At 46.2% G+C, this 13,261-nt stretch overlaps 1 protein-coding gene and 1 long non-coding RNA gene across 2 annotated transcripts in view; one reads left to right on the plus strand and one right to left on the minus strand.

Moving 5' to 3' along the window:
• Positions 1-9,468, minus strand: part of LOC147122519 (uncharacterized) — a 67,906-nt gene extending 58,438 nt beyond the window's left edge. The window contains exons 1-2 of the long non-coding RNA XR_015080761.1: positions 9,379-9,468; positions 8,462-8,653 (exon numbers count right to left, since the gene is read on the minus strand). This is a non-coding gene — a long non-coding RNA (uncharacterized LOC147122519). The remainder of the gene's footprint in view (positions 1-8,461; positions 8,654-9,378) is intronic.
• On the plus strand, positions 9,152-12,200 carry LOC147122520 (histone H2A.Z). Its single transcript, XM_086006140.1, has 5 exons — positions 9,152-9,280; positions 9,420-9,497; positions 9,672-9,785; positions 11,445-11,574; positions 11,710-12,200. Exons 1-5 carry the CDS (start codon positions 9,278-9,280, stop codon positions 11,769-11,771), a joined length of 387 nt encoding a protein of 128 aa, XP_085862266.1. The 5' UTR covers positions 9,152-9,277; the 3' UTR covers positions 11,772-12,200.
• The last annotated feature ends 1,061 nt before the right edge of the window (positions 12,201-13,261 follow it).

A 13,261-nucleotide genomic window follows, 5' to 3' on the forward strand; every position in this document is an offset into this window, starting at 1 on the left:
CATCTTGTAGGTGGTACACACTGCAGCCACGGTGCGCCGGTGGTGGAGGGAGTGGATGTTTAAGGTGGTGGTGGGGTACCAATCAAGCGGGCTGCTTTGTCCTGTATGGTGTCGAGCTTCTTGAGTGTTGTTGGAGCTGCACTCATCCAGGCAAGTGGAGAGTATTCCATCACACTCCTGTCTTGTAAATGGTGGAAAGCCTTTGGGGAGTCAGGAGGTGAGACACTCGCCACAGAATACCCAGCCTCTGACCTGCTCTTGTTACCACAGTATTTATGTGGCTGGTCCAGTTAAGTTTCTGGTCAATGGTGACCCCCAGGATGTTGATGGTGGGGGATTTGGCGATGGTAATACTGTTGAGTGTCAAGGGGCGGTGGTTAGACGCTCGCTTGTTGGAGATAGTCATTGCCTGGCACTTGTGTGGCACGAATATTACCTGCCACTTATCAGCCCAAGCCTGAATGTCGTTCAGGTCTTGCTGCATGCGGGCATGGACTGTTTAATTATCTGTGGAGTTGCGAATGGTGCTGAACACTGCGATTTGTGGGAAAAAAACAGATGTTTAATCTAGTAGAATTTACTGACATGGTACAGCTCTGCAAAAGATACTTTGTACTCATGTAACTTCACCCAGACTTTCCGCATACACTAAAGGTCATTAACATTGGGAAATATTTCTCAGTCCTGTCGCTGTTCATTTCACAATCCTTCAGTCTGATTGGTTAAGGAGATACCCAGTTGCTTTCCCTGTTCACTCGGGTCCTGGATGCCTGGTTACCCTTCGCTGCGACGTTATCAGCTCGCACTTTCAGCAACTTCCCACGCAAAAAAAAATTGAAGAACCTAAACTTGCAAGGGGTGCGTCTAACCACAGACGCCCTCAGATGCCCTGCTACAGCAAACACAGCCCAATATCGTTTTTCACAGTCTAGCTCATTTACAAGTAGGCTAACTCTTTATTATCCGGCACCGACGGGACCGGCGTGGTGCCGGTTTATCAAAAAGTCCGGATTACAGAGAGGTCTAGTTAAAAGGTACGAGAGCTCCGTACACAGCAACAAATCCAGGCTTCCCTGTTGCTTAGCAACATATGCAGGAACTCCGGCCACAGACCAAGTGTCCCTGTTGCTTAGCAACAAGTGCAGGAACCCCAGTTACACAGCCACAGATCCAGGAACTGCCACTAATATGAAGTAAAACTTACCTGAACCTACTCCTGAATTTTGCCGGTTAACAGAGATTTCCGGTTATTTTTTTTTAGGTGCCGGTTAAAAGAGTTTCCTGCATTGTTAATATTTTAAGTAAACATTTATGGAATAAGTTTATATTTCCCAATGTTAATGACCTTTAGTGTATGCAGAAAGACGGAGTAAAGTTGCAAGTGCCAAGTATCTTTTGCAGAGCTGTATGTAAATTTTACAAGATTAAACATCACAAATATCGTAGAATCATACAGCACAGAAAGAGGCCATTCAGCTCCTCTTTGAATGAGCTATCCAGATTTCTTTCCCCATAGGCCTGCACATTTTTCCTTTTCCAGTATTGAAAGTTATTATTGAGTCTGCTTCCATCACCCTTTCAGTCAGTGCATTCCAGATCACAACAACACGCTGAGTAAAAAAAATGTCTCCTCATCTCCCCTCTGATAGAATCATAGAACATAGTTTGCAATACAGAAGGAGCACTTAATGCCAGCTCTTTGTATTCCACAGCATATGTCAGCTGTGGCTCAGTTGGTCGCAGTCTCGCCTTTGATTTAGAAGGTTGTGGATTCAAGTCTCGCTCCAGAGACTTGAGCACCAAACAGATCTAGGCTGACACTCCCAGTGCAGTACTGAGGGAGTGCTTATGAATCAAACTGGAAATCTTAATACAAAAGCAAAATACTGTGGATGCTGGAAATCTGAAATAAAACAGCAAATACTGGAACTACTCAGCAGGTCAGGTAGCATCTAACAAAAGGTCATCGACTGAAGGAACTGAAAGAAATTAGTGTTAGTAAAAAAAAAAGTACACGAGAAATTAATGGGACTGAAAGCTGATAAATCCCCTGGACCTGATGGCCGACCTCCTAGGGTTTTGAAAGAGGTGGCTATAGAGATAGTGGATGCATTGGTTGTCATTTTCCAAAATTCCACAGATTCTAGAATGGTTCCCGCGGATTGGAAGGTAGCAAATGTAATCCCACTATTTAAGAAAGGAGGGAGAGAGAATCCAGGAACTACAGACCAGTTAGCCTGACATCAGTAGTAGGGAAAATGCTAGAATCTATTATTAAGGACGTGGTAACAGGGCACTTAGAAAATAATAATAGGATTGGGCAGAGTCAACATGGATTTATGAAAGGGAAATCGTGTTTGACGAATCTGTTGGAGTTTTTTAGGTTGCAACTAGCAGAATAGATAAGGGGGAACCAGTGGATGTGGTGTATTTGGATTTTCAGAAGGCATTCGATAAGGTGCCACACAAGAGGTTATTAAACAAAATTAGGGCTCATGGGATTGGGGGTAATCTATTAGCATGGATTGAGGATTGGTTAACGGACAGAAAACAGAGAGTAGGAATAAACAGGTCATTTTCGGGTTGGCAGGCTGTAACTAGTGGGGTACCACAAGGATCAGTGCTTGGGCCTCAGCTATTCACAATCTACATCACTGATTTGGATGAGGAGACCAAATGTAATTTATCCAAGTTTGCTGATGATACAAAGCTGGGTGGGAATGTAAGTTGTGAGGAGAGTGCAAGGAGGCTTCAAGGGGATATAGACAGGCTGAGTGAGTGGGCAAGAACATGGCAAATGGAATATAATGTGGAGAAATGTGAAGTTATCCACTTTGGTAGGAAAAATAGAAAAGCAGAGTATTTTTTAAATGGTGAGAGATTGGGAAATGTTGGTGTTCAGAGGGACCTGGGTGTCCTTGTACACGAATCACTGAAAGTTAACATGCAGGAACAGCAAGCAATTAGGAAAGCAAATGGTATGTTGGCCTTTATTACAAGAGGATTTGATATAAGAATAAAGACATTTTACTGCAATTATATAGGGCCCTGGTGAGACCACACCTGGAGTATTGTGTACAGTTTTGGTCTCCTTACCTAAGGAAGGATATACTTGCCATAGAGAGAGTGCAACGAAGGTTCACCAGACTGGTTCCTGGAATGGGGGGATTGTCCTATGAGGACAGATTGAGTAGACTAGGCCTATATTCTCTCGAGTTTAGAAGAATGAGAGGTGATCTCATTGAAACATCCAAAATTCTTACAGGGCTTGACAGGGTAGATGCAAGGAGGATGTTTCCCCTGGCTGGGGAGTCTAGAACCAGGGGTCACAGTCTCAGAATAAGGGGTCGGCCATTTAGGACTGAGATGAGAAGAAATGTCTTCACTCAGAGGGGGGTGAATCTTTGGAATTCTCTACCCCAGAGGGCTGTGGAGGCTCAGTCGTTGAGTATATTCAAGACAGAGATCGATAGATTTTTGGATATTAAGGGAATCAAGGGATATGGGGATAGTGCAGGAAAGTGGAGATGAGGTAGAAGATCAGCCATGATCTTATTGAATGGCGGAGCAGGCTCAAGGGGCCGAATGGCCGGCTCCTGCTCCTATTTCTTATGTTCTTATGACCTGAAACGTTAACTCTGTTTCTCTCTCCACAGGTGCTGCCTGACCTGCTGAGTATTTCCAGCATTTTCTATTTTGGAAATCTTATTGGCCGTGTTCCCACAGCAGGTCTAGACTTTTACCACACACACAGCCATGTATTTTAGGGGGTAGTTTCCCTGCACACTTTCTTGCAAATGCACAAATACAAACACGCCACCATATTGATGCGTCAGCCGTGGCTCAGTGGGTAGACATAGAAACATAGAAGATAGGAGCAGGAGTAGGCCATTCGGCCCCTCGAGCCTGCTCCGCCATTCAATGCCACTCTCATCCTCTGAGTCAGAAGGTTGGTGGGTTCAAGTCCCACTCCAGAGACTTGAGCACAAATATCTAGGCTGACAATGCAGTGCAGTGCAGTGCAGTACTGAGGGAGCGCTGCACTGTCGGAGGTGCCGTCTTTCGGATGAAATGTTAAACCGAAGCCTCAGGTGCCCTCTCAGGTGGATGTAAAAGATCCCATGGCACTGTTTGGAAGAAGAGCAGGGGAGTTCTTCCCGGTGTCCTGGCCAATATTTATCCCTCAATCAACAACACTTAAAAAAAAAAACAGATTATCTGGTCATTGTCACATTGCTGTTTGTGGGAGCTTGCTGTGCGCAAGTTAGCTGCTGCGTTTCCTACATTACAACAATGATGACACTTCTAAAAGTACTTCATTGGCTGTAAAACGCTTTGGGATATCCTGAGGTTGTGAAAGGCGCTGGAGAAATGCAAGTCTTTTCAGTGTGTAAGACACAGTGTGGAAGGCAGATTATTATCTGAATGGCAATAGATTGGGAAAAGGGGAAGTGCAACGAGACCTGGGTGTCCTTGTGCACCAGTTGCTGAAGGTAAGCATGCAGGTGCAGCAGGCGGTTAAGAAGGCAAATGGCATGTTGGCCTTCGTAGCGAGAGGGTTTGAGTACAGGAACAAGGATGTCTTGCTACAGTTATACAGGGCCTTGGTGAGACCACACCTTGAGTATTGTGTGCAGTTTTGGTCACCTTATCTGAGGAAGGATGTTCTTGCCATGGAAGGAGTTCAGCGAAGATTCACCAGGCTGATACCTGGGATGGCAGGAATGACGTATGAAGAGAGATTGGGTCGATTGGGCTTATACTCACTGGAGTTTAGAAGAATGAGAGGGGATCTCATCGAAACTTATAACATTCTGACAGGACTGGACAGACTAGATGCAGGAGGGATGTTCCCAATGGTCGGGGAGTCCAGAACCAGGGGTCACAGTCTAAGGATAAGGGGTAAGCCATTTAGGACAGAAATGAGGAGAAATTTCTTCACCCAGAGAGTGGTGAACCTGTGGAAGTCTCTGCCACAGAAGGCAGTTGAGGCCAATTCATTAAATATATTGAAGAAGGAGTTGGATATATTTCTTAAGGCTAAAGGGATCAAGGGATATGGGGAGAAGGCAGGGACAGGGTACTGAATTTGGATGATCAGCCATGATCTCATTGAACGGCGGAGCAGGCTCGAGGGGCCGAATGGCCTACTCCTGCTCCTATCTTCTATGTTTCTACATGATAATTGCAGTAACAACAACTTGCATTTACACGGCGCCTTTAACGTACTAAAACGTCCCGAGGCGATTCACAGGAGCGATTATGAGACAAAATTTGACACCGAGCCACATAAGGAGATATCAGAAACACAGTTATCAAACTCAATTTACCTTCATAAATCAATTTAATTAAATTCCACAATTATTTTTAAGTTGTCCTGCTGACTGGCCAGCATGGGAAATTGAGAAATCAATGTGTCACTATTAACTGTTCTCACATCTTTTATTCGTTTATCACTTCCAATTCTAACTAGAAAGCCTTCCCAGTCCCTCCAATTATTCATGTTCAGTCTCAGTGGGTTTGCTTTTCTACCACGTGGAATATTTATGCCAACCTGCTGACATGCTACAGAAGGGTAAATGTATTCAGATGGTATCTATGCTGGTCTACAATTTCTAACAAAAGCTTAACACGCCAGTAAAACTGTTAGGCCAATAAAATGCAAAAGGAACCCCTGCAAATGCTGAAAATCTTAAACACCAATGGAAAACGCTAGGCGCACAGGCCAGTCAGCATCTGTGGAGAGAAAAGACGGGTTATCGTTTAGAGAATGTCCAAAACACTGAGACGTCAATTCTGCCAATAGTTAATAACCAATCCAAATTAGTTTCAATGACGTGGTGAATTCTGGGCTACAACTGTTCAGAATTCACTGCGTTATTGAAATTCATTTGGATCTGCTGATAATTATTGGAGAAATTGATCACACATTGGATTAACTGAGAAGCATTTACTGATCAATGAAAACAATATGATCTTCACTCGGGAACAAAATATCTGCCTTCTGGATCAGATGGACATTACCATCGCTGAATCCCCCACTATCAACATCCTGGGGGTCACCATTGATCAGAAACTTAACTGGACCAGCCACATAAATACTGTGGCTGCAAGAGCAGGTCAGAGGCTGGGTATTCTGCCACGAGTGTCTCACCTCCTGACTCCCCAAAGCCTTAACACATCTACAAGGCATAAGTCAGGAGTGTGATGGAATACTCTCCACTTGCCTGAATGAGTGCAGTTCCAACAACACTCAAGAAACTCGACACCATCCAGGACAAAGCAGCCCGCTTGATTGGCACCCCATCCACCACCTTAAACATTGACTCCCTCCACCACCGGCGCACCGTGGCTGCAGTGTGCACCATCTACAAGATGCACTGCAGCAACTCGCCAAGGCTTCTTCGGCAGCACCTCCCAAACCCGCAACCTCTTCCACCTAGAAAGACAAGGGCAGCAGGCGCATGGGAACACCACCACCTCCAAGTTACGCCAAGTGACACACCATCCTAACATGGAAATATATCGCCGATCCTTCATCGTCGCTGGGTCAAAATCCTGGAACTCCCTCCCCTACAGCACTGTGGGAGTACCTTCACCACACGGACTGCAGCGGTTCAAGAAGGCGGCTCACCACCACCTTCTCAAGGGCAACTAGGGATGGGCAATAAATGCCGGCCATGAACAAATATATAAAAATATATTAAAAAATAAAAGATCCTATAGCACTATTTTGAAGAAGAACAGTTCCCATGGATTGGAAGGCAGCTAATGTTACCCCACTATTTAAAAAAGGTGGTAGGGAGAAAGCGGGGAATTACAGACCGGTAAGCCTGACATCGGTAGTGGGGAAAATGCTAGAGTCCATTATAAAGGATGTAATAGCTGAGCACTTGGAAATCAGTGACAGGATCAGACAAAGTCAACATGGATTTACAAAAGGTAAATCATGCTTGACTAATCTACTGGAATATTTTGAGGATGTAACTGGTAGAATAGATAAGGGAGAACCAGTGGATGTGGTGTATTTGGACTTTCAGAAGGCTTTCGATAAGGTCCCGCATAAGAGATTAGCATACAAAGTTAAAGCACATGAGATTAGGGGTAAGGTACTGACTTGGATAGAGAACTGGTTGGCAGACAGGAAGCAAAAAGTTGAAATAAACGGGTCTTTTTTCAAGTGGCAGGCAGTGACTAGTGGGGTACCGCAGGGATCGGTGCTAGGACCCCAGTTATTCACATTATATATTAATGATCTAGATGAGGGAACTAGATGTAATATCTCCAAGTTTGCAGATGACACAAAGCTGGGTGGGCGTGTGTGCTGTGAGGAGGATGCAGAGAAACTCCAGTGTGATTTGGACAGGTTGGGCGATTGGGCAGATGCATGGCAGATGCAGTATAATGTGGATAAATGCGAGGTTATCCACTTTGGTGGCAAAAACAGGAAGGCAGATTATTATCTGAATGGCAATAGATTGGGAGAAGGGGAAGTGCAACGAGACCTGGGTGTCCTTGTGCACCAGTTGCTGAAGGTAAGCATGCAGGTGCAGCAGGCGGTTAAGAAGGCAAATGGTATGTTGGCCTTCATAGCGAGAGGATTCGAGTACAGGAGCAAGGATGTCTTGCTGCAGTTGTACAGGGCCTTGGTGAGACCACACCTTGAGTATTGTGTGCAGTTTTGGTCGCCTTATCTGAGGAAGGATGTTCTTGCCATGGAAGGAGTGCAGCGAAGATTTACCAGACTAATACCTGGGATGGCAGGAATGACGTATGAGGAGCGATTGGGCTTGTATTCGCTAGAGTTTAGAAGAATGAGAGGGAATCTCATTGAAACATAAAATTCTAACCGGACTAGACAGACTGGATGCAGGAAGGATGTTCCCGATGGCGGGGGAGTCCAGAACCAGGGGTCACAGTCTAAGGATAAGGGGTAAGCCATTTAGGACAGAGATGAGGAGGAATTTCTTCACCCAGAGAGTGGTGAACCTGTGGAATTCTCTGCCACACAGGGCAGTTGAGGCCAATTAATTAAATATATTCAAGAAGGAGTTAGATATATTTCTTAAGGCTAAAGGGATCAAGGGATATGGGGAGAAGGCAGGGACAGGGTACTGAATTTGGATGATCAGCCATGATCTCATTGAATGGCGGAGCAGGCTCGAGGGGCCGAATGGCCTACTCCTGCTCCTATCTTCTATGTTTCTATATGGTGTCCTGGGCCAATACTTATCCCTCAATCAACATCACTAAAAAAAACGATTATCTGCTCATTATCACATTGCTGTTTGTGGGAGCTTGCTGTGCGCAAATTGGCTGCCGTGCTTCCTACATTACAACAGTGACTACACTTCAAAAAGCACTTCATTGGCTGTAAAGCACTTTGGGACGTCCTGAGGTTGTGTGAAAGGCGCTGTAGAGATGTAAGTCCTTTCTGTCTATAGGTTTTGATTTGTGTCACCTTTGCAGATCATAAGCTGTCGCTGCTGTAATTTCCCCAGCACGGATGTCTTGACAAAGCGTTTACCCGAAACGTTGACTCTATTTTCTCTCCACGGATGTTGCCTGGCCTGCTGAGTTTTTCCAGCATTTTCTGTTGTTATTCCGCTCTGCTATTTGTTTTTGGCTTGTGTGTGTCTTTCTGGTAAGACGTCTGGTGTAGAAAACATATATTAAAAGAAAATTATCTCAATTTTCTCCATTACAAAATTCTTCCAATTATTATCCTCCCTGCTGGTTAATTTGCAAACTTTTTTTTTTGCAATTTGAAACATGCATCGGTTGCCACTGAAAGGGGAGAGGTCTATAATCTAGTTAATCCCCTTCACTGCTTAAGCTGCTGGGTTTGTTTTGTTGGGTTTTTTTTTGCATTCTGCCCTGATGCAGGCAGGCTTTGCGCGTGGCGTCAGCACGTACAGAGGGCGGGGGCGCGTACGCAGGCAGGCGAGTCAACCCACCGACACGTGCGGCGGCGGGCGGGCGGGACGCGCGCACGCACGTACGTCGGCACGTCAACTCCCCTATCGCAAACCTCCGCTCACGCACGCCACCTCTCTCTTCCCCCCCCTCAACAACCGCGCGCGCGCGCTCAGCCGCTCCTCCGATTGGCCGACGGCCGAAATCGCGGAGCCGCCCATTGGCGGGTGGCTGCGGTGGCGCAGGGGCCCGGATGGGGGCGGGCCGAGTATAAATAGCGGGGGCAGGGGCCAGCGGCGGGAGCGCAGAGCCTTTTCAAAAAGCAGCGGCGGAGGACACGCGGCGGGCGGCTAGACGGACGATGGTGAGTCGGCAGAGGGCCGCGCGCCGCTTCGGAATCGATCTCGCGCGAAAAAAAAATTTAATCTGTGAAAATTAAATGTTTTTTTTCCTTTTTCGTACCTGGTTTTTTTTTGTTGTAAACAATTTTTTTTTTCTGACAGGCTGGCGGCAAAGCGGGTAAAGATTCAGGCAAGGCGAAAACTAAAGCGGTTTCGCGCTCCCAGCGAGCCGGGCTGCAGGTGAGGCTCAATCGGTGTCTCCGAGCGAGTGCAGCGCCCGCCCGCTCTCCCTGCCCGCGCTCGCACTCCGCCCGGGCGGGCGCCGTACTCGCTCCAACCACAGAATTTTAATTTTTTTCTCAACGGTCGGAATTTAAATTTATTGTTTCTCGTGGTTTTTTTTTCTCGGGACAGTTTCCGGTCGGTCGGATCCACCGGCACTTGAAGTCGAGGACCACCAGCCACGGGCGGGTGGGCGCCACGGCGGCCGTTTATAGCGCGGCCATTCTGGAGTATCTGACCGCTGAGGTGAGCGGGTGGCGGGGGAGGGGCCTGCAGTGGGGCGAGGCTTGAGGTTTGGAGGCGGGGCACAGGGCAGTAGTCCAGGGGTGGGGCCTTGGGTGGGGAGGCGGGGTCTGGTCTGGTGGGCGGGGCTTGTGGTTTGGGGGTGGGGCACAGGGCAGTAGTCCAGGGGTGGGGCTTGTGGTTTGGAGGCAGGGCACAGGGCAGTAGTCTGGTGGTGGGTGGGGCTTGAGGTTTGGAGGTGGGGCCAGTGGGGTCTGATGGTGGGTGGAGTCTTGGGTTGGGTGGGGCCCCAGGGTAGGGGGTGGGATTGTCCATTCCAGCATGGGTTGCTGGATCTGCTTCATTGCCCTTCACCCACTTGGTTTTGAGTCAAACTTCAATCCCAAGGCTAATCCTGGATTTGGATTGCAAACTTATAAAATTCTAATGGGACTAGACAGACTAGATGCAGAAAGGATGTTCCTGATGGTCGGGGAGTCCAGAACCAGGGGTCACAGTCTAAGGATAAGGGGTAAGCCATTTAGGACAGAGATGAGGAATTTCTTCACCCAGAGAGTGGTGAACCTGTGGCATTCTCTACCACAGAAGGCAGTTGAGGCCAATTCATTAAATATATTCAAGAAGGAGTTAGGTATATTTTTTAAGGCTGAAAGAATCAAGGGATATGGGGAGAAGGCAGGGCCAGGATACTGAATTTGGATGATCAGCCATGATCTCATTGAATGGCGGAGCAGGCTCGAGGGGCTGAATGGCCTACTCCTGCTCCTATTTTCTATTGTTTCCAAACAGCCCCTCGAGCCTGCTCTGCCATTCAATACGATCATGGCTGATTTTCAACCTCCACTCCACTTTCCTGCCTGATCTCCATAACCCTTGGATTCCCCATGAGTCAAAAAATCTGTCTTGATTATCTGAATCTCTGTCTTAAATGGCCAACCCCTGAGACTGGGACCTCTCGTTCTAGACTCTAGTTTCCTCCGTCTAGTTAATTGTTCTTCACAAACCTGGATTTCAATTCCCATTGGACTTCGCTCCTGGATTTGGATTGCAAGCCATTTTCCCTTCTGGATTAGGGAATTATTTCAGTTTAATCCCAGCACTTGTCAAATTGTCGTTTGGGGGGTGGGTGGAGGAAGTTTTTCTTCTGCGTGCTGACCAGCTTATGCTTTGAGGTAGTTTCTTTTGCACAAGAACAGGAGGCCATTCAGCCCCATGAGCACTGTTCTGCCATTCAGTTAGATTATGGCTGATCTGTATCTGAACCCCATCTACCTGTCTTGGTTCCATAACCCTTAATACCCTTGCCTAATAAAAAATCTATAAATCTCAGTTTTGAAATGATCCCCAGTCTGAATGGCTTTTTGGGGGAAAGTGTTCCAGATTTCCACTACCCTTTTGTGTGAAGTGCTTCCTGATAGTGCCCCTAAACGGCCTGGCTCTAATTTTAAGGTGATGCCCCCTTGTTCTGGACTCGCCCCTCCCCAAAAACAGGAAATCATTGCTCTCTCTACCCTCCAACTCCTTTTAATCACCTTAAACACCTCACTCACCCCTTAATCTTCTGTACTCAAACTTCTGTGCTTTACACCCTAATCAGTTGTGCTGGAGGAGTTTTTACACACTCGCTTGTGCAGTTTTAAATGCCTAAACATGTGTTGGCAGGTCCTGGAGCTTGCAGGTAATGCGTCCAAAGACTTGAAGGTGAAGCGCATTACCCCGCGCCACTTGCAACTTGCCATTCGAGGAGATGAAGAGCTGGATTCGTTAATCAAAGCTACCATTGCTGGTGGTGGTGAGTACTGTATCTTGTACAAGAGGTTGTGCTCACATGGGCTCTATACAGGTGTCCTGTGCCCCCCTTCCCCCAACTGCACTTTCAGCGGTGTGATGTCTTATTTGTTAACTTTTTGTGGGGTTTTTGTTTCAGGTGTCATTCCCCACATCCACAAATCTCTGATCGGCAAAAAGGGACAACAGAAGACTGTTTGAGGATGCAAGCTTCCTTTTTTAGGTTCATTATCTCAGGACTCCATCTCCAATCTGGCTGCCAAGACACTGGACTTCTGAAAATGTGATCACTTGGGGGGGGGGGGGGAACATTTTTTTATTGTCTCAATAGTATTTTGTGGGGGGGGGGGTGTGTGTCTTTTTTTAAAGTAAAGCTCAAATGGTAATACTTCCTGGTGCACTGGTCTGGGAATGCTAAATCTGGGATCATGTCTTTGGAACTGTAACTGAGTGACCTCTGGAGATATTCTCTAGTTACTACCTTTTTAATGGAGCCCTGTTTGCAATGTTTTAAATGCGGGAAGAGCTCGTTGCTTGTATAACTTTATTTTTCTGGAGTGGATTTAAATCTGGATGGTTTGTTCCAACTGTCTTAATTTGGTGAAGTTTTCAATAAAATGTATTAAAACATTGATGTCTAGCCATGTAATCTTTCAAAGACTGGAGAAGCTGGGGTTGTTCTCCTTGGAGCAGAGAAGGCTTTAAGAGGAGATTTGATTAGAGGTGCTTAAAATCATGAAGGGTTTAGACAGAGTAAATAGAGAAACCGTTTCCAATGGCTGAAGGGTCAAGAACCAGAGGGCACAGATTTAAGGCGATTGGCAAAAGGGACCAGAGGTGACGTGAGAACTTATTTTAACATGAGTGGTGAGGATTTGGAATGCACTGCCTGATATGGTGATGGATACAGATTCAATAGTAGCCTTCAAAAGGGAATTGGATAAATACTTGAATGAGAGGCAGAGGAGTGAGACTTAACTGGATTGCCCTTTTGAAGGAGCTAGTACCGAGTCTATGGGCCAAATGGCGGCCTCCTGTGCTCCAGGATTCTACAATTCAATCGTTCATTTGTGAGCTATGGGGAGGGAGTTCACCAAATTTCGACCCACTTCATTAAGCTGGGGTCCACCTTTAGAAATGGATGGTTGCTGTTCAATTGGAAAGGTGCAACTGGTGCAGTAGGGCATGGTGTTGTGGAGCCAAGTATTTTATTTTATCCACCATAAAACACCTGGCTCCAACAGTGTCCTTGAAATGGAACTTCCTAGTTTGGTATGAGAAGAAATGGCTATCGAGTTTCAACCTTCAGGATTTAGTTGTGACTTTCAGTGTCTGGGTAAATCAGTGTTGTCTTGTTGCAGGTTATAGCTAGAGCTGGTCAATTGCTGTCTAAATGCTCCTAGATAGTGGCTAAAAGCAAAGCCTGACCAGACTGACTATCTAAAATCCTTAACATTAGATTCACTTTTTGATGGATGAACTACAGAATTTGTTATCCCAGTTTGGCATAAGAAAACAAAAAAGGTGACTCAACCGTGGCTAACAAGGGAAATTAGAGATAGCATAAGATCCAAGGAGAGGACATATAAATTGGCCAGAAAAAGCAGTAAACCTGAAGATTGGGAGCAGTTTAGGATTCAACAAAGGAGGACAAAGGGATTAATTAAGAGGGGGAAAATAAGAGTATGATA

Source organism: Somniosus microcephalus, chromosome 2 (assembly GCF_052327205.1).
Source record: "Somniosus microcephalus isolate GS21.2 chromosome 2, FLI_Smic_1.0, whole genome shotgun sequence".
NCBI lineage: Eukaryota > Metazoa > Chordata > Chondrichthyes > Squaliformes > Somniosidae > Somniosus > Somniosus microcephalus.

Excerpts from the sequence above, each read along its gene's own strand:
- LOC147122520 (XM_086006140.1), top strand. Across the intron at positions 9,498-9,671 it reads CCCAGCGAGCCGGGCTGCAG|TTTCCGGTCGGTCGGATCCA; the intron begins GTGAGGCTCAAT and ends TTCTCGGGACAG. Across the intron at positions 11,575-11,709 it reads AGCTACCATTGCTGGTGGTG|GTGTCATTCCCCACATCCAC; the intron begins GTGAGTACTGTA and ends TTTTTGTTTCAG.